Here is a 20,436-nt window from a genome sequence, read left to right as displayed (position 1 = left end):
ATTTCGGCCCAGTCAGGAAGAAGGCTGCACTGTCTTGTTTCCATTCTAGGTGATGTTGGTGTTCAGTTTGTTGCGGTTCGTAATGAATAAAAGCGCCATGGTCTGTGTCTGCATTCTACAGTAAAACTCAAACATAGCTGTATTGTCCGTTTAAAGGAAGTACAATGGAAACTGAAGTGGATATTGTGGAGTTTAAAGTGCCCGTTGAAAACGACAAAACCTTGTTTATCTGGAACATTTTGCCTACATTTTCTGAAGCCTACATTTACGTGAGTTGTTTGTTTTTTTTTCCGGGAAAGTATAGGTCACACACCATAGTTCATAAAACAACTGTTCTTGCGTTTGAATGCAAAAAGGGAGAATGGTGCCGATATTAATGAGACCTTGTGCTTCATGTTATGGTTCAGTAGGACCGAGCATGATTGTGAACTGTGTTGTAAGCTAATGTCCTACGTTGACTGTTGTTTTATTCCGTTACGCGGTTTAAAATATTTCTGAGTTATGTAGGATTCTCTATTTCAGACTGTAGATGGGTATATTAACGTCAAACTTTCTTTGTTTTCTGATCGGTTACGGGATAGCGTGACTAGTGACAAGGGGAGAGAGAGGGAGAACGCAGGAGGTGTCGATGTGACTGTTCAGAAATAAACTGTGCGAAGAATATCCGTCTCCATCCAGTTCCTGTCCTTACAGGCAGAGTGTTAAACCACCATCGCTTGAACCCTACAGTTACAGTGTTCTTGCATGGCGGGTAGCACAGTCTCTCACATCTGATGTGGAGGATGGGGCTCTTGACTCTAGGAGTGCTCACCTGCACACGTCTCTGACAGTCATTGATTGGCAATGAAAATGTTCAGAAGTCCTCATCCCTGTTGTTTGAAGTTTTTGCTTTTTGTAGCCGGGCTTCAGAATATATTTTAGTTTATGTTTCATATTAAAGATTATGTTTTGGGCAAGTACCTTTTCATACCCTTTCATTAGGGCGGAGCAGTGGCTCTGTGGCTCAGGATCTGCGCCTGTGGCTGGAAGGTTACTGGTTCGTATCCCATGGCCGGCGAGGAATCCTTCTCCGTTGGGCCGCTGAGCAAGGCCCTTAACCCCAACTGCTCCAGGGGCGCCGTATACATGGCCGACCCTGCGCTCTGACCCCCAGCTTCTCTCCCTGTCTGTGTGTCTCATGTAGAGCAAGTTGGGGTCTGTGAAAGGACAAATTCCTAACACAAGAAATTGTTTATGGCCAATAATGTGATCTTATGCCTAGCATCCATTAAAGTCATATGTGTTCTGCTGTGGGGTGTCCAATGGTCGCTGCTTTCTGTTCATGGACAGGATCGCATTTTTAAACACTTCTCCGTCTTCGGCGCCCTGTTCTCCTTGCGGGTCCGTGCCAACGCCTCGGTGGCCGAGCCCGGATTCTACGCCATCGTCAAGTTCTTCTCCGCCGCACAGGCCTGCTGGGCGCAGGAGGCGACGGACGGGAGGGGGCTGTTTCAGGACAAACCCTTAAAAGTAGGTTTCTCGCAAAGCTGTGGTGATTCGCCGGTGAAAGTTTACAAGGTTAGAAACTGGGCTCTGTACAAAAAGTATCGATGCCAGCAGCCACATCACCCTGCAGCTCACAGCTGGCAGCCCGGCTGAAGCTCAGCAGGTGTGAGCCTGGTGGTCAGTACCTGGATGGGGGACCACCAGCTAAGATTGCTGCTGGAACAAGCGTTAGTAGGGCCAATAGGGGGCGCTCACCCTGCAGTCTTTGGGGGTCGGGGACACTATACTGTAAAAAGGCACCGTCCTTCGGATGAGCTGTAAAACCGAGGTCCTGATTCTCTGTGGTCATTAAAAATCCCAGGGCATTTCTCAAAAAGAGTAGGGGTGTAACCCCATTCTCCTGGCCATATTTCCCATTGGTCTTTACCCATCATGGTCTCCTAATAATCCCCCTCTCTGAACTGGCTCCATCACTCTGTTCTCCTCCCCGCTGAGAGCTGGGGGAGTGTGGGCAGTGTACTGGCGCACTCTGGCTTCCGTCGCATCATCCAGGTGGGGCTGCACACTGGTGGTGGTGGAGGGGAGTCTCCATTACCTGTAAAGCGCTTTGAGTGGAGTGTCCAGAAAAGTGCTATATAAGTGTAAGGATACATCATCATCATCATCATCATCAACAATAATAGTAATATTAAGGAACCAGGAGACCCAAGAGACTATGTGAAAGTGCATTTAAATCCAAGAGCAGAAACAGGCGTGTTGTTGAAGCTGACGGCCTTGCTTCTTTCACGAAATAGATCGGTGAACTACTATCAAACTGTCTGAACTGGCCGGTTTGCTGTGGTCTCCTTTGCTGCGTGTAGTTTGTAGTTTTTTTTTCAGTACAGCAGTCAGTGGGATTAGTTCTGCCAGCAGATGGCAGTCTTGCACTTTGCAGCCTTCTCCCCACAGAAGAACTGAAACAGGCTAATTTACGGGTGCATTGCTTACCATCAAGAGAAAAAAAATCCTGAGTTATCTCGTAATCACGAGATTGCAGAATAACTCGCAGCGGGGATCATTTGACTTTATGAAGAACCTACAAGCTGCCGATAGCTGTGCTGGAGCTGTGGGTTTAGTGTTCCTGGCAAAGTGCAATGCTGCAAAATACAGTTTGTACCTCATGTGAACACAGTTTTAAGGATATTCACACATAAACAAGAACGAGTGTGTCCTGGAATCAATTTCACTGCTTAAAACTGGAACTCGGATAATGATAATGAAGGTATTGGATCACAATTGTGCTATCGCGTGGTGATCACATACTGTATGCGAGAACGTACTATCTAGTAATTACGAGATAACTCAGGATTTTTTTTTCTTGATGTCAGCAATGTGTTTCAGCTGTGGAAAATTGCGCTTGTTTCTTCGACGTTATATTAGATGTTTTGTCCCCCAAATCCCTGATAACTACCTTTTTTCCTCTTTACATGCCCCCTGAAGTAACATTGGCTGTATCAGGATAATATTAGACAAGCTTACAGTTTCCCTCACTCTCTCCAGGTTCGTCTTTGCACCAGGCAGAACCCTGCCTTCTGTCAGACTGTCAGATGTCTCAGTAGTGCCAAGTGCCAGGAACTTGCCAACTACTACCTGGGCTTCAATGGCTGGTCTAGTCGGGTTGTCACAGTAAGCCAATTCACTGTTCTTTGCAAGCAGCTCAAGTGTGAAAGCAGAATGGAGCAGTGGTCCGTGCATTGGCCTTCTGATTACAGGGTTGCGAGTTCGAATCCCAGGTGGGGTTACTCCAGTGTTTGTATGGGGGTAGTTTACCCAGAGTGCTCTGGCAAGCCCAGCTGTATACAGTATATGGGTACTGATATATTGAAATAGGTGATCATAAGCCCTGTAAGTTGATTTGTGTACAAGTTTAAATTATATTTGTGTAAGAATGTGTACCCTAGAACAAGGACTCTTATATTAGCTGCACCAGTAGTAGAAATCCAAAATATTGAAGTGAGAGCTGAGTTTAAAAAAAAAGTCGTATTATTATTCTGATTTGCAGTGCAGTGGTTAAAACTGTACGCCCATGTGTGATTTGTTTTATCCTTCCTATGTTTCTTTTTCTGTTCATAGCTTCATGACATTTCGATAACCGATAATGCTGGACTGTTGCCCTTGGGTACAGAGACGCAGGCAGTCAGTCTGAAATACGGCTGCATTGTGGAGTTAATGTTCACTAAGCATGGAGTCAGCTGCAGGGGTGTTGGGGTGGCAGAGGAGCTCCTTGAGAATAATCCAGGTATGTTTCTTCTGTACACCAGCTGATCTGATCCTCATTAGGCAGGTTCTGCATTTTCACCAGGTTGCAAATAGGTTGCATTATAAAGTACTGTTAGAGGCTCTGAACGCATAACTGTAGGGTTGCGTGTTCAGAATCACTCTGGGGCACTACCATTCTAACCCTGAGCTAGCAGCTTGAATCTGCTCTGTTCGGTTTGCTAAACGTGTAAAAATGAGTACAAATGTAAGTCACTTTGGATACGTGTCAGCGAGTAATTGACAATAAAACATTTGACCGATAAGATTAATTTCAGTTGCTTTTTAGTTTGCTCCTTAAGTACTGTGCTCACTCTTGCTATTGTAGATTGCAGCCTTATTTTAATATCCTAAGGCTCCATAATATTAGGATAAGTGATTTGGGGTTATTGTATAGCGCACTAAAACTAATTTGGTTTTAAAGTAAAAAATATGAAAAGATATCAAGTACATCAGGGCCACCTTAAATTGCTTAAAAATGTTTGTTTGTTTGTTCCTACCTACAGTATTTGCAAAAATGCTTAATGCATCACTATTATGTTAAAATTGTATCTAAATATAATGTTGATGGATTGGTGCTCTCGATAATGATACTGCCATGTACTGAAATCAGCCAGAGGTTTGGAATTAAACTAAGTTTTTTTCTTTTGCTGCTGAGTTCTTTCATTGATGCTGTAAAGTATGGTGGCTGTGTAGGTCCTGAGCCAAGACAGAACCACCGCAGAAACAATTCACTCTACACTCTGACAGTGAGAAAGTGGGCACAAGCCGTTGTTGGGTGCGGGCTGTTGTGCTGGATACTGTGCTGCTAATATGTTCCTGAAGAGAACTGTGCTGTTGTAGCCAAGGCAGGCTTTCTGTTTATAGATATTTTATTCCAGACCCAGTGGAGCGCCTCCTGAAACGAGGAAAGGTGCAGAAGTATGCCAAAGAAAGAGCATTTTGCAATGCTTTCCAGAAGGTGCTTTTAGTTGTATTGGGTGAGTTCTATTTTTTCAGGTACTAACTGTTTTGCTTTGTAAGTACACAGCTGGGACAGAAAACTCAAGTTCTCAGAGTCCTCTTTTTCCTTTCAATTGCCAGTTATAATTGTTTATTGAACTACTAGTTTCCCTCCCACTTTCTAACTGCTTCTTCCAATACATTATATGGGGGGGGACCAGAGCCTGTCCTGGCAGGCAGTGGACACAAGGCAGGATACATGCTGGATGGGACGCCAGTCCGTCACAGGGTACATACAGTATAGGCACACTCACATCAGGGTCGGTTCTTCCAGAAGCCAATTAACCTACCACTATCTCTCTGGACTGTGGGAGGAAACCAGAGCACCAGGTGGAAACCCATGTGAACACGGCGAGAACATGCAGACTCCACATAGATGGTACCCCAGGTCTGAAATTGAACCCAGGGCCACAGCACTGTGAGGCAGCAGTGCTAACCACTGTGCCACAGTTCCTCCCCTTTTTGGGGTCTCGGTAGCTAATTTAACAGTACCTGTGAAATGTGCAGGAATCCAGCTGTTGAGGCTGGTGGAGCAGCCCAGGTGCATTCACAGCCCTGGACCTGGAAGGTCTAAGTAAGGCAGTTATCAGCTTAGTTAAAGTAAATCAGAGCTCAGCTGGAAAACAAGAGACATGAGACCTTTAGGAGCAGAACCAGGAAGCAAGTGGTGGAGTGACAGACAGATCAATTAGTCCAAAGTGTCCGACCTGTGTCGCAGCACAGTTCTTGCTCATACCTTTCCTTGTTTTCCAGGTGATGGGAAGGTGGCCGTGGAGTGCAGGTTAGATCCAGATGAGATTGTGCCGGATGAGGATTTGGAAGGACTGATCCAGGTATGTTATTCAGCCTGTTAGCCTGGGGGCGAGTCTGTGTAGTCTGAAAGCAAGGACTTGTTGATCTTCAACCAGAACCTGTTTTAATAACCTCCCATTGTTATTAATTTAAAATCTGTCTGTGCTTTAGAATGCAGTCTTTAGTAAAGATTTAGTAAAGAAGTAATTTTAGTGTGCAAAAATTCCTCCTATGCATCCATCCAGCAGGTATATGACTATATATACGTTACCAGTACATACAATTCGGTTTGAAATAATAATTATGACGATGATGATCATTGTTGTGGACAAGAACAGGACATTGCCCTGATATACCAAATGTTGACCTGTTTTCTTTGTCAATTTCAGGTGAATGATATTTCCTGGAGTGAGTTTGCAGGTGTGGAGGAGGACGAGGACCTTCTGTATGATTTGAGTCTGAATATGACAGATGTGCCATGAGGTCAGACTCTCCTGGGTTTGATGTGTTAAAGGGGTGCCCTAACTAGTTTCACTGGGGATAGGGGGATTGTGAAGGAGAGTCTGTGATGAGGCGTTTGTAACTTTGGCAGTTTCATATTTCAGTGCTAACTTAGGGATTCTTAAATATATATGGTATAGTTCTTCCCAGTTCACTTTAAACTTCGTTTCCGAAAAAGAGTTTCCTTAAAGTGCGTTTTCTACTTTAAATGTCTTATACCTGAAGTTTTGAAATGTTGTATTTATTTAATTTCACAAAATAAAGTGTTTTGATAGAAAATGAGTCGTTTGTTTTAAAATAATAATAAAAAATATTCGAATCACCATCTTTGTGGAGTTACACCGTATTGCGTTTTGTAAATGCCAATGTATAGAATTTCAAATCCATACTGCCTGAAGGTGACGGTGAGGCTCTAATCAATGTTACTGAATTGTTGTTGATATTAGACGTCATCTGACCGTCAGACTGCCGAAATGATGACCTCATAATGATCTCGGAACGGTTGCCGCGCAACTGACCGGCACAGTAGCGTACAATACAAATTGGAGCTGGAAGATATAAACTAGATGCCTATATAGGCCTTTGGAGCAATTATCTACTTAAATATTAAGCTATAGCCTAATTACAATTTTTATTTCACCATGCAAACAATTGGCAGCCTTCCGAGATGGTACCATTTCATTTTTAACGTTGAAGATCCTGTGTAGAATGCCCAGAAGGGCGGTCATTGTGGTAATACTAGCTCTTCTTTTGGTTAGAAATGGACACTGCTTCTCACTCTCGGGACGCTAGCGCCTTTTCCTGCCCACAGCAGTGTCTGCGCACAGCGGAGCGCATCTCCTGTACTGGCACCGAGAGTAACCAATTCGATTTAACAGCGGCAGCCGCAGTGAAAACCAGGCAACATCTTGTCTCCTCTCTGTAAGTACGCGACTTTTTAGATAAAGTGTTTTGTTCTCCTTAAACATAAATGTAAAAAAAAAGTTATTCTCCTGAATATATAGAACAAAATACAGAAGAGGTTTGTAGTTTCAACGTTTTAGTCTGGAATCCACCATGTAATCGTATCTATAGCGAAAAATTTGAAGTCGAAATAAAATGCTTTGATTTTGAAAATGTTTTATATATAATACTTTACCATGTCCTTACCAAATGGAATCTGATTGTATCACAGAAAGACCATAAGACTTTGGTTTGACAAGCAGGCAAACATTTACAGTACGGTCTCCGGAGAGACTGCTTTAATAGATATTTTTAACCTGCCATTTATCTAATGTTCCATAAGGGGGCGCTAATGGTTTAGCTTCGCCCACTATCATTCAAATTGCCTTTCCTACTCGAAGTACGATTCCAAAACGAAACGGTATCAATAATTCATTTTGTTTTCTGCTACTTTATTTCATACGTCTTACCCACTCGTTCTTACTCTTTCACAGTTGTTTGAAAATAAAAGATCATGGTTTCTAAATCTTTCTGCGGTAATGCTCAGTTTTCTTAACTCCTATTTAAGACACCTCCAGAATTCCAGCAGAATTTAATTTCTGGTACTTTTTCAATTCATTAGATACTGTGATAATGAGGTGTGTGTGTACTATACATAAAACTAATGCAAAACACGTTTCTCAATGAGATTTAAGAACATTTAACTTTTGAAATAAGAAGCTCATTAATATCAGGGATTCTTGGCTTTTCCTGGATTGGGAGTCCCTTCAAGACATTTTGCAAACGAGCACGATTAGACCGTGTCGCTAGTTTGGTCACTAGCTGGTGAGCAATTCAACGACCAAACTCATTCTACTAATTCCTGAAGGAAGTTAGGGTGTCACTGTTTGTGGGGAAATTGTACCACACTCCCACAACCTTAAGTGTAAAGTCAGTGTCTCCTGTTCTTGATCTCAAATGCACTTCCCCTTAGTTTCCAGTTGTGCTCTCTAGTTTGTCTCCCTGTTGGTCCTGAAGAATGTGGTTTTTGGGGTTGAGGGTGTAGTATAGGCTAATTAAAGGAAGTCCCCCCTCATAGGCTCCTTTTTTCAAGATGCTGCTTATTTTAACTGGTTTGCGTGTAACATTCCTTACATTCCGGGAACTAAATCTCTTTGGTTTTGGGGGGAGAAGAAATGTCCCTAATAAGATCTTCCTCCAATCTAAACATACAAAGATATTGAAATATAGAATTATCTAAACCAATGTAGACTGAGCAGATCCACTATTTAAGAGTGCCGTCGCAACAGCCTGTGACCCCAGAAGCCTAGATTACAGTGATCTTTTTGGTTTTGTAATCAAACTAGTATATTCATGACAGTCAGTACTGCCCAAGGAGCTGTTCAGAGCTGGCATGCTGTTCAGTTCCTTAATGCTCGCTGCATATTAGTGAAATTATTATTAGTTCTAATAATAGGATGATTCAATATGTCTGTGCCCATTTTTGTTCTCTACATGTCTAGTTTCGTTTTTAGATTGTTTCCACTTTTTGGCTTTTTAACCTTTGCCATTCTTCCTCAGTGCCTTTGCTCTGGCTGCTGTTTCATCCTTACATTCATTTTCGGTAACCTCTTTATCTCAGAGAGTCGTGGTGAGCCGAGGCCTAACCTGGCAGTAATGGGGTACAACAAGACAGGATGCACCTTAACGCCAGTCCATCACAGGGCATGCACGCACACACACATGCACGCACATGTGCAACATATGAATTCTTGCTCATGTGTTGTGTTGCAATTTATTTTACACAGAAGTGTTTAAAATAAATCTGAGCACATTGTGCTGTAGAAATAACTTTCTATTCTGTGAGAGTTTGTTCCACCAATTTTCTTTATTCCCATAGTGATGTTAGAGGAATCAGGCAGACCCATGAAGAAATAACATCACTCCGCTTTATAACCACAGATTAAAGAAATGTAAGTGCTTTTGTTTCTATAAAAAAACAAGTAGATGTGGTGGCAGTTATTATGGCATGTTAGTGCTTTATAGGTTTCTCAGTTTCTCAGCAACAAAAAGATATAATACAACATAAGCATTAAAAAAATCCTTCAGTCAGTGCTTCTGCTTACTTCTTCTGCTTAGAGAGGGGGTTCTCCAAGACACAGCCTTGATTAAATACTTTGATTTTGGATACTTGGAGAAGCAATTGCAAATGAGATGAATGTTTTGCAGTACTGCCCACTGTGAGCATATGAAAAAGTAAAAATATTTTTCTCATTTGGCTCCCTTGAAGTAGCTAATTTATACCTGGAAATAATCCAGCTGTTTTATGAAAGATCTTATACAGTTGATTTCAACAACATAGATGGGTCTTAAATCCTTTTTTTTGCACAGATCAGTTACAAAAAACCCAGAATGTGACAAATCCGTTAGTCCAGCATTTCTTCTGACAATCCTTGACTCCATTTTAAACCAGAATGTACTACAGTTTTGACTAGAATGCCCTTAGAGTCTCCTTAGATTTCTGCCGTAGACGTATATAGAGCCCCAAAGCACACAATGATAAATGCAAATAGAAATGACAGTTTTTCTCTTATGAATTTTCCTTACTTAGATATTTTCCAGAAAAAAAAACTGCCATTCCCTTTCATTCTTACTTCTGGTTTAAAACCAATGTGACCAGACTGAACAGGAACGCATTATAAAAACCCTGGGACTGAGAAGCAGGAACAGGACAAAGGCATCCATTGGATTACAAGAGGAGGAGAAATCAGTCATCAGGGGGCTGTGAAAGGAGCTAAACACTCTAATTTAGAAAAATTCCAGTTCTGGAACTACTGCAGCCATTGACCCCGTGGACACGGGAACAGCACAAGGGAAGCCAGAGAAATGGGAAACTGCTCGGACAGCTGCCAGGAAGCTGAAGGCCCCTGGTTCTGGTGTCAAACTGCAGCTGGCGAGAAAGCTGTTTGGTTTGAACTTTAAAAAGCAGGACGTGGCCCACGTGAAGGGTTTATCACACTGGGCCAGGAAGATATCCCGCCCTACTCTCTTACACGCCGGACAGCTCAAAACAAGGCAGTGGGTCCCACACGGCGACTGGAGGGCACGTCTGTCTGAAAAACGCAGGCCAAAAGCAACTGGGCCCATAACACCACGAGGAAACAGAAAGTAGGACCTGCACCATCGGCAAACTTGAACCATAGTGCTGGGGCTCCTCTTCAAGCACTGGGTCCTGTCCCCAACACTCAAATCTGGAACGAAAGCAGTTGTGAAACACCCGTCTGGAGAGGCGGAGAGAAAGACGCAGCCGACACCTTTGGAAAGAGCGCGCCAAGATGCAGAGGAGGAGGCGGACCTGGCTGCCTGGGCTTTCGATGAACACGGGCCCGGGGGCCCAGAGTCTCCAGCACAAAGGAGCCCGGCCAACGCTCGTCGAACCACAGGTGTCAAATCTGAAGTCTGCCAGCGCAACGCATCGGCTTTCACAGGCGTGGAGCCATGAGTCAGATGTTTCAGACGGGAGTGAGGCAAAGTCATTTATTGAAATCGACGCTGGCAGTTTCCCCACGACGGCTGAGGGTGACGCATCAGGGAACGCGCGCCCGGGGAGTTGGCCCGCCAGGTGGCAGCTGAGCACTGGTGCGCCTTAAAACATCGGACTCTCCTGCCGACTTTTTTACGCTCAAACAAAACCTTCTAACAGCTGGGGGCCGAGGCCTGGGTGATGATGCTTCCGCCCAGGCCCCTAGCAACACTCCGTCCAACACGGAGCTTTTGGAACAACCTCCTGGAAAAACTGCGGGAAACATCTATCGCGTCTCGGCCACCACAGGACTTGCGGATTACTTTTCCGACTATTCTGAGGCATGGGCTTAAAGCTTGTTCAGGTGCTCAACGTCAGAGGCCTTATTCAGAGAGAGAGAGGTTGAGAAATCCCCTTTTCTGAATCAGGATGGTGCTCCAGAACGTCTGCCTAGTCACCACATGAGAGAGGGAGTTCCATATAGAATGCATGAGTCAGGCCTTCCAAACGCAGACGAAGCAAGCCATCGAATGCTTCCCTTGCAGAAAAACAGCAGAGCTTTCCACGTACTAATGGATCTCCAAGAAACATGCATTTCTGTGAATTATATTAATGGCCTTCGCGCTGTGTTATCGCCATTTGTGGACAGCACTGTCCGCAATGGCTCGTTTCCAGAAATGTCCCAGATGGTCAACACCCCTGAGAATGCCCGGCATCCTTCACAACAGAGGTTTTTCCCCTGTTTCTGAGAGTACTAATCCTTTGCAAAGAGCTGGTTTCAAAATGACAACCTATACTGCCGGGAAAGCGGGCTCATAGACCGTTGTTAGCAGAACCCCGAGTCTTGCCATCTCGGACCCGGAAACACCTCCTCTTCCGAAACCGGCCCGGCCCGACCAGAAGATCCTCGACGACTGGAGAGTCGCGCCCTCGGATGAGAGTGTGATTTCCATAGTGAAGAGGCTGGTGCCTCACGCCCCTGCCGCGGGCAAACTGTGACGCAGTGCTGGCCGGTTTCCAAGCGCTTTTAGATCAAGTCCTCAGCGCTAATCGAGCAGGCTGTGGAAAAGGCAGCACGTACCCTGGTGAGCAGTTCCCCTGTGTGGGATTTTCCATCCCCTGAAATAGACCTGCTCCTTGACCCAGTACAGTACATGTGGGAGATATTGTCCTCTCTTTGAAAGATTCAGAACCTACTCGAGCTCAGCTGCCTTCGTAGTTGCTGTGGACTTTGCTTTTGTGAGAAATTCACACGTCAGGTTATTCCAAACACCTCTTGCTTAAGTACCAAGTGTCCCTCCCAGGAATGGCCAGCGAAGTTTGCTGCTGTTTGTTTATTCTTATCAAGATGTTCTTAAAAGGCTTATTCCTGCCCCAGAAAACATGGACTGAAAAGGCCTCTATTTTGATTTGCAATGATTTTAAGAAAAATGTACATCATGGTCCCCACTATTTGCAGATTTTTTGTATTTGATTTTGTGCGTTTAACAAATAGCTTTCAATGTGTCTCTCCCTTATAGTAAGGATGCTACCAGTGTGATTGTTTTTACAGGAGCAGATTCTGAGAATATCTCTTGCAGATGGAAGGAGATTGACATTAGTTCTTGCAACCATAGCGAATTTAGGCCTGATTTTCAGGATCATCTTTATCATTAAGGTTTGTGGCATTGTGCAGAACAATATTTCAAATGAATCATTTTTTCCACACCTATGTTTCTTCAATTTTACTTTATTTGTTACCTTAAGGCTGCAAGGCAGCAAGTCTTTTTTCATAGAACATTTATAAACATATTCTGTTGTGTTAAATAAATGGACAAACCAAATAATAATGACATTTTTCACAGAGTGACACAAATCTATTGTATATTACAAAAAGTCTGTCTGTTCTTGTAAAATCAAAACCTGTTTTACAGTAGGGCATATTTCTGTAAATTACAAACAAGAGAGCACAGGTCAGCGTTTTAATAATTAGGATAAATGGTGCTCTGTTGTGCATCTGACAATAGGCCCAGGTATTTTAAGACTATACAGCTGCAATTTCTTAATCTATCAATAAAATACATTATCACCAAATGAGTCATTTCATTTTGCTGTGAGGGTATTAGACCTGGACAGAGGCTTTAATAGCTTCTAAATCGATTCAATGGAATGTCTACAGTTAAAATGATGTCGTAATTTTGTTTAAATATACACAGAGAGCTTGTCTTAGGCATGTATGAAATTTCTGTTGTGTCAGAGAGAGCTGTTCAGTTCTCCCCCGCAAGAAGCAGACCTGAGTTTATGACTCATTGTGGTATTCAATAGTGCATTTTTCCAAACTTAATTACTGCCGCATAAACAAAGCAAACCGTTCCATTTAGTCAAAATTAATTTTTACGTTGCTTCTGAATGAATAACCTCAGACTTAACCCTGCTTATTGGTGGCCGAAATCTCAACATTGAATGGTGACAGAGCCTTTTCCAGGTTCATTTACACCAACTCTAACGCCCTTCATGGTGTTCTGCCACCTCAAGAAAGCATCACACCTACATTAGACCCTTTATTGAAACAAAAGTAAGGGTTTGTTTTGGCCTCATTGCTAGAAGAAAAGTCTGGGAGAGGTTTTGTTTTATCCCATAATTTTTCTAATGCATTGCATTTTTTAGGCTGCTCCTATGAGAACCTCATCCAAAAATAAGCCAGCTCACAAGAAAAAAAAACAAAAGTTATCTGGTAGGTATATAAAAATCTTCGATCGTGTTTAAATGCCTTTTAATAGTTATGTTTATTCATCATTCTTTGATAAATATAAATCTAATTATGATTGCTGTCTTTTAAAGAAAAGTAGATGCCACATGTTCATTTCAAAGTAACTTATCACTACTTGGGTAGTGAGGATGATTCAAGTTTTAGTGGTTAAATAACAGCTCTTCTGATAAATGACTTTAATTTTCAAGGTCAGAGACAAAATATTTGCAAGAAAATGGGCAACTCCTACAAGAATCAGATCAAGAGGTAAGATATTCCAGTTTTTATGCATTATTCAAAATACTTGTGCAAGACCACTTTCACACTTGCCTCGACTTACCATTCTGTTAGGGTGGGCAGGTGAGGATCTGGGGTGCTGACTGTGACTCGGCACTCTGGTAGGGTGGGCAGGTGAGGATCTGGGGTGCTGACCGTGACTCGGCACTCTGGTAAGGTGGGCAGGTGAGTATTTGGGGTGCTGACCATGACTCAACACTCTCGTAGGGTGGGCAGGTGAAGATCTGGGGTGCTGACCATGACTCGGCACTCTGGTAGGGTGGGCAGGTGAAGATCTGGGGTGCTAGTCTTGACTGACTGGTAAGGTAAGTCAATAATGTAAAGCCTGCTCAGGATTAAACCCCAATTTCAATGACACTAGTATATAGTACAGGTTTGAGTGGGGAACTACATCAGCATTTGAACTGCAAAGCAACCTCTAATTGTTCCTTATACAGTAAATAGATAATGGTTACATAGTTTAAATTCTATAATTCAATAAAATATTTGATGTAGTTTAAACCTACAAATACTTCTTGCAGATTGCGTGTCGTGAATATGTCCCAAAGATGAAGCCACTCTGGATTGAAGATCTACACAAGCCCCTTGGGTACCTTCGTCGGAAGAGTCTAGGTCAAAGTGCGTGTGCCTCTTCTTCTTCAGAGGAGATATTCCGCAGGGCTCACACCAGGTAAGTGGAAATCTGCTTCTTCACCTTTGTTTTATGACACTGGCAGGAGCATTGCTTGAAACAAAGTGAAGTTTTCATGGACTGCCAAGTCTAATTTGTTTTGCATTGTTTGAAAACCCCGGTCCTTGGCTTTCTGTAAGACCCAATGTTGCTTTTCAAATCAGTTTATTTTCACATGGGGATGAAATGTTCCCTCTGTTTTGTATCAAAAGGAAATGCCATCTTCATTTCCTAAATCTCACCCATCTGCTTTTCCTCCACCTGCGTGCCCTTATCAAGGACATTTCGCTCTGATGTAACAGGTTTTGCACAATCATGGTGTATTCTGCAAAAGAATACAAAAATAACTTATTTTGCTTTGCAAGTCTTCACCACTTGTAATGATAAATCGGTGGTCAATAAATGTCAATAAACTTAGCAATGACTGTCTTTTGCTCAACAAACTATTTCTTCTGCTCAGTGCATGAGTGAATTGACTCTTTTCAGACACAGAACACAATGCTTATGGCTGTTGGGCTTTTTGAACACTAGATTTTTACATAGCAGTCATGTAGGCTTAATGAAATCATGTTTTTCTTTTTTTTTTGTCTTTAGTCAAGACCATGGCAGTTGAACACACATCAGAAGCAAACAAGATGAGCATTCTGCGTCTTCCACAGGGTCTCTCTTTTCCGGTCTGTCAAAACTACAGGTCTAGTCTGTCGTAAATATTCCGTACATAAATATATCCCCTCATTCTTGCTTCCTTGATTTTAATTTTCTTTCAAACGGAGACTAGATAGGTGGATTACAGGTAGATTCTGTAATGGTTTTTAAATCACCAAGCAGCGATTTACTAACATGCGAGCTTCCTCCACTTCACAAACCTATTGAGAAGACCGACATTGCTAAGTACATTAGCTTTATAAGGGCCGGATTCAGTGGGCATTCTCCAATTCCATTACTTGATTAGGCAACCACTGACTCTTGCACTCATGATAGACCATCTTTGACTCAGCTGCCACCTAAACAATTGTTCTCTGCGAGTTTGTCACTATTCTTTTAATTACACATTTACTAACAGACGACCCTGACCAGAGGTGATTAGTTGTCTTTAAAAGGAAACGCCCTGTTGTACATTGAACGTAATCTTGAGTAACTAATAGCAAAAGTGCATTTCAGGTGGGGTGAGAAAAAATGGCTTTGCTCTTATTTTACAGTAGAAGTTCGGCAAACTCTAGCCTTCCAGAGCTAATGCGTTAACGCGAGTAATTTTAGACAAGAGACCACGAAGTTCTAATTTCCAGCGTCGTTAAGGTTGTTTCAGTGGTTGTTCAGTCCAGTGTTGTAATTCTAGTGGGTCACCGGAAGGATATTAAAATGTCATATTCTGTGCCGGCGTTTGCTAGGACTTCTTGCCAAAATCCCATGTTTATTTTTTATCCTTTCTCTTGATTGATGAAAATTTCGTTCTGTATACAGACTGACAGTGAGGCTGACATGTGTGCGAATTGCACACAGGTTTAGTGCGTCTGGTCTAACGAGTGAACGTACAACGTCTTGACTGAATTGTCTATGCCCAGTTGTCACTGCAGACTGGCGAAGCCGTTTGTAGTGAGGTCTGTGACTAAAAACGAACTGAAACATGCATAGTGAAAAACTAAGGTGTATTTGAAAGGACGCCTTGTTACGACTGTCTGTTGCAGTCTAATTGTTTAATAGTGATTGCAAGCACGGTAAAATGCCACAATTGCAAAAGGCAAAAAATGCACGCTAAAAAAAGGTACATTCGAAACAAAGGCATTGAAAACAACAGTTTGGTGTCCGCACAGCGAGAGCAACAATTCAGATAAAAAACAATTCAGAAATGTTTTGTCACAATATGTAGTTTTAATAGTCTCGTGTTGACAAAATCGCGTTTTTTTATTTGTGGTAACGGTCATACCCGTTCGAACATCGCATCTTTTTATACAAAAGGTTATATGTGTTATTTTTTACTTAACTCGTTTTAATTAAACACGCTCGTACATTTAATAGGTTTTTTTTTTAATTCGGAAAACGAAACCGAAAGCGCAGGAAGGGAAACGCGGAAATGCCGTAGCCTCTGAAATGGTGACGTCAGGGTTTCGAAATTACGCAATCTGGTGATCCATCGGTCTGTCTTTATTCAAGGCCACTTAATATTCGCCTAACAGCCGTGATGATGTAAAACACTGCAGATTACGCTCCTAGCAAGTCAAGGTCGAAGGTCTTCAATAAAGGTTCTTGGGCTAGTGTCCTTCTTGGGCTAGTGTCCAACTTCGGGTTCTTGTCCAAATGCACGGAAGTGAAGCTTCTCTCACAAGTGCATTGATTCACTGTACAGGACCTGTGTCAGGCGTTCCGCTGAGCCACTGACTGCCAAACTGGCACTATGGAATTTAAACCTTTTTGAACCCGGGAACTTTATAAACCTATTTGAAATTTTGTTTTGCAGTATAAATGATTCAATATAAAGAAATCCTGCGAATAATTTCCGTGTCGTGTTTATGTTCAGTTCCTTCTGCAGGGCCAAATTGTATTCCCTGGGGCTGTTTGTAAAAGCTTCTACTCACAGTTTTTTTTTTGCACTTCAGTTTTTGCTCATCTGCCTGGCTCCGTGCAATGCTGTACAATCCAGATATCAATAACGCAAGCACATGATGATATTCCCATAACATTTATTCGTGTAAAAGCATCGTGCAAAAGTGTAATTTAAAAAATAGATTTCTTCAATAAATAAGTCATATAAATAGCATCAACGTTGTTAAATAATAAAAATAAATAAATAAATTAGCTCCATGTTTCCAGACATTATTAAAAAAAACACACGTAAATAATGTCCTGCGTTATAATTTTCATGCCCTGACCACGATTTCAGCGTTCTTATCGAGGATGACTTGTAAAATCCCCAAGAGTTCTTTTCTTATGATTTCCCAGGCGCAGGAACTGTAATTCTGGAGGGGGGAACAAACAGGCCAGCAATTAGGAAAACAGACCACAATGCAAGGTTTTATATACTGTATATATACTTTGAAATAAACATCTTAAATACCTTTTCTTGCAGAACATTTTCCATTTTCTGAAAGTACGTCTTCAGGAGCGTTATCCTGTAAGCAGCAGATGAGTTGCCGGTCGTTTCTACGTCTTCCCGAATCCCCGGGACCTGAAATCAACACAGGGTGCTCTCGTTTAAGATCTCCTGCAAGTCTAAGGATAGGAGCCATTCGCTACACTCAATAGCGAATAGGAACGCATAGGACTTATTTAATTTCTGGTTTAATATCCAGGCCTCAGTGAAATCAAGACGTTCTTTCATTGGCTCCAGAGCAAACAACAGCCTATACGATTTTCTTCAGGGTCTGGTCGTGTCTTAGTCCAGATTGTTAAAATTTGATTTCAAGAGATCACACAAGTTCCGCTATCATGCACGTTTTTGGAGTATTTGCTCCTGCTAGACCGTACTTTAGCGGCTCACGTTAAAGAGACGACGGCTGTTTGTATCTGGAACTTACACAGGTATTGAAATCTTGAACCTGGCGAAAAACGAGGTTCTGAAATTCGTCCACTGCTCTCTGGCCCCATGAAGTTGGCCTTCCTTCGTTTTCAAACAGGGCGTCTGTGCTGTTCAGTGTTTTGTAAATTGCTATCTCAAAGTCTTCTTTCTGTGTTTCGGAAAAGAAACGTTTAGAGCTGTAATCACCAACCAACACTTGGTCTTTATTTTGAAAAGTATTTTAAAATCGCCGCAACATTTCAAGCCGAGACCAACAATGAAATTATATCTGTATTTCATATATAATATACATACAGCATATATTGCATATCTGTATACACACCTGAAGAGGATTTCACAGGTTATTTTGTTCGTCTTGGAATTAATCTCTGTCATTTCATTTAAAATCTGCTATTTTCTACGTATCATTATATCTACGTATAAACCACGTATGTCCAGTAGTACATGTGAATGATATCGCCCATATCAAAAGGCAAAAATGTAAAAAGAAGCTGTCTTTACCTGGGTATCATCCGCAAACTCATACGCTTCCGCTGGGAAAGCGATAACTACGTTATCACTGAGGCACTCTTTGGGGAAACCGTCTCCCTTAAAACACAGAACGTAAAGCTATTATAACCAAATGTAAATGACACTTTCGGCATATTTTTATACTTGAATACCATTCTCTTTGGACTCACCATGTCTTTGAGAAGATTCAGGCTGACTTCAATCAGATGCTCTCTGAATGCGCACCTCGTAGGCATCGCCCAAGCCTGCGAGAGGCAGAAGACAACACACAGCCACAGGGAGCCTTCCAGTGCCATAGCGAATACCTGAAACATAGGAAGATTGCTGTTAGTTCAAGTAGTCGAGGAGAAAGAGAGACAGGTTCAAAATCACACTTTTCTGTGTTCCCATTTACCTCAAAGAGATGCTGTTCCAAATGCTTTCAGAGTGTGATCTGTGTCTTGCCATCAGGTCTCAGCGGCTTAAATAGTCGGATAAGACGCAGGTATAAAAAGCGAAATAAGTCTGTAATGGGAGAATCGAAGCGAAACACGCTTTTTTTAACGTTTTAATGATACAATGAAAGTGATCGAAGCAGGGGAAATTTAATTATGATTGTAACCGCTGAATAGAGGATTTCCGTCCGCGTGTTCTTACTTCCCTATCGTTTATCCTGAAAAGACCATTTTTTATTTTTATTTTATTTATTTTATTTCCTTGCTCAGTGGTTTTGCATTAGGAATAGCGCACAGGGAAACTCCACGCTCCGTCTTCAAGCTGATCAGCGTATCTCACTTTCAGGCACACATTTCACCTCTTCAGCCTGACGTAACGGTCACGAACTCCAGGCCACAGATGAACTTGAGATTTCGGGTGAACAATGACGGCATGACTTCCCTTTTGTTGATGTACTGTAGTCTTTTTTTTTCGTTTTCCTGAATTACCATTTCTCATATATCTGTTCAATGCTCATAGTTCTTTCTTTTTGGTAGATTCGTTTAGTTCATGACATCTGCCAGCAGGACATCTGTACTTTTTTCTTTGACACGCTTCCTCTAACACATTATTTCCAGGTTATATTACTGACGTTCTTTAGTAGCAATAGTTGTTTGGTAAGATAAAAGGTGTAGCTGAGTATTTAACCTGAGGGGCAGGGTGCCACTCACAGCCCAGGTCTGGTGGGATAAGGAATGCCCTGGGCATCACTAAAAACAAATATAAAACAAACAACACACAAAAATCTTAAATGCTTAGAACTCAAAGCATAAGAAATAAACTGCAAGAATGCAGGGTTACAACATTTACATATGACTATGAAATTATTAATTTCTGAACCTTGGGTGGTGGAGAATGATGGGAATGAATATAATATTCATGGATACACACTCTTTTAGGAAAGACAGAATACACAAAAGTAATGGATACTTAATATTTTATGTTGGTTTTCTTTTTAGGAAAGGTAGTTTATAAGGGTAACTAGGATGGTACTATAGACTGTACAATACCAACAACCACCAAGCTAAAGAAAGCAAGGGGTCACAGACAGATGAGAATCTATCAGGGGTAAACTGAAAAACAGGATTTCTAAAAAGGTGTATGTTACAACGGGTGTATGTTATGAACCAACCAGTGCAGAAAATATGCATGCATTTCTAGGTATATGAGAGATCAATTTCTCACGCTAACATTGTGATATTCTGATTTCCCCTACAGAATCTGAAACTGACTCCTTTTTATCCTAGTTTGTAATGCAGTCAACCATGGATGATGTTTTTATTAAACTCATTTTTTAATCAAACCTTAATATAAAGAGTACTGGATCGTTTGATGTGATGTGATGGAACCATTGTGAAAGTGTGACCTGGTGGCTGTTGGTGTAGGCCATGTTTTATGTCCCCTAAAGTTTGAGTCTAAACTGAAAGATTATGATTTTTGAAAGGCAGGCTAAGACGTAATGAGGAAGAGATTGTAAGGCATGTACCTACAATCAGTGACCTCGGAACAGATCAATAGAAGAAGAGTGGCTGTACTTTAAAAATATGATGTTAAAGGCCCAAAATAAGCGATGCTCTAAATTGTATGCAAAACAAAAACTCCTAAGAAAATCTTGTAATGTACATTAGCCTTCCAATTTGTCAGTGCTCATAATTTTCTTATTCACTGAGAAATTTGGGAAAAACAGAGAATTAAATCGGGACGTCTATGCTTGTCAGAGAAAT

General features: G+C 41.8%; 2 protein-coding genes and 1 long non-coding RNA gene across 4 annotated transcripts; 2 read left to right on the top strand and 1 right to left on the bottom strand.

Moving 5' to 3' along the window:
* Nucleotides 1–14: 14 nt before the first annotated feature.
* On the top strand, nucleotides 15–6,333 carry rdm1 (RAD52 motif containing 1). The gene is made up of 7 exons (XM_069185657.1): nucleotides 15–269; nucleotides 1,330–1,509; nucleotides 3,025–3,150; nucleotides 3,598–3,763; nucleotides 4,662–4,760; nucleotides 5,536–5,615; nucleotides 5,964–6,333. Exons 1-7 carry the CDS (start codon nucleotides 165–167, stop codon nucleotides 6,054–6,056), a joined length of 849 nt encoding a protein of 282 aa, XP_069041758.1. The 5' UTR covers nucleotides 15–164; the 3' UTR covers nucleotides 6,057–6,333.
* A 299-nt stretch (nucleotides 6,334–6,632) lies between these two features.
* Nucleotides 6,633–14,959, top strand: LOC107079269 (uncharacterized). Of its 2 annotated transcripts, XR_011183943.1 has the most exons (7): nucleotides 6,633–6,996; nucleotides 8,897–8,969; nucleotides 12,072–12,176; nucleotides 13,166–13,232; nucleotides 13,457–13,514; nucleotides 14,066–14,214; nucleotides 14,809–14,959. It is a non-coding gene; the product is annotated as an uncharacterized lncRNA (long non-coding RNA). The 2 variants fall into 2 exon arrangements; XR_001480214.2 differs by lacking the exons at nucleotides 6,633–6,996; nucleotides 8,897–8,969 and adding an exon at nucleotides 9,155–11,604.
* A 2,094-nt stretch (nucleotides 14,960–17,053) lies between these two features.
* LOC138225492 (interferon a3-like) lies at nucleotides 17,054–18,534 on the bottom strand. Its single transcript, XM_069185753.1, has 6 exons — nucleotides 18,409–18,534; nucleotides 18,230–18,316; nucleotides 17,723–17,876; nucleotides 17,667–17,675; nucleotides 17,267–17,352; nucleotides 17,054–17,168 (listed from the first exon to the last, which is right to left on the bottom strand). The coding sequence occupies exons 1-6, from the start codon at nucleotides 18,532–18,534 to the stop codon at nucleotides 17,070–17,072; spliced, it is 561 nt and encodes a 186-aa protein (XP_069041854.1). The 3' UTR covers nucleotides 17,054–17,069.
* Between the last annotated feature and the right edge of the window lie 1,902 nt (nucleotides 18,535–20,436).

Source organism: Lepisosteus oculatus, chromosome 28, assembly GCF_040954835.1.
Source record: "Lepisosteus oculatus isolate fLepOcu1 chromosome 28, fLepOcu1.hap2, whole genome shotgun sequence".
NCBI lineage: Eukaryota > Metazoa > Chordata > Actinopteri > Semionotiformes > Lepisosteidae > Lepisosteus > Lepisosteus oculatus.
Note: the sequence above shows the minus strand (reverse complement) of the source record. Positions and strands in the feature narration are given on the sequence as shown.

Bases quoted from the DNA above. Each gene is read 5' to 3' on its own strand.
- rdm1 (XM_069185657.1), top strand. From the start codon at position 165: ATGGAAACTGAAGTGGATATTGTGGAGTTTAAAGTGCCCGTTGAAAAC. The intron at 3,151-3,597 runs GTAAGCCAATTC...TTCTGTTCATAG, and splicing joins GGTCTAGTCGGGTTGTCACA to CTTCATGACATTTCGATAAC. The intron at 4,761-5,535 runs GTGAGTTCTATT...CTTGTTTTCCAG, and splicing joins GGTGCTTTTAGTTGTATTGG to GTGATGGGAAGGTGGCCGTG.
- LOC138225492 (XM_069185753.1), bottom strand. From the start codon at position 18,534: ATGGCACTGGAAGGCTCCCTGTGGCTGTGTGTTGTCTTCTGCCTCTCG. The intron at 17,877-18,229 runs GTAAAGACAGCT...TCCGAAACACAG, and splicing joins AGTTTGCGGATGATACCCAG to AAAGAAGACTTTGAGATAGC. The intron at 17,169-17,266 runs GTATTTAAGATG...TCCCCCCTCCAG, and splicing joins AAAATGTTCTGCAAGAAAAG to AATTACAGTTCCTGCGCCTG.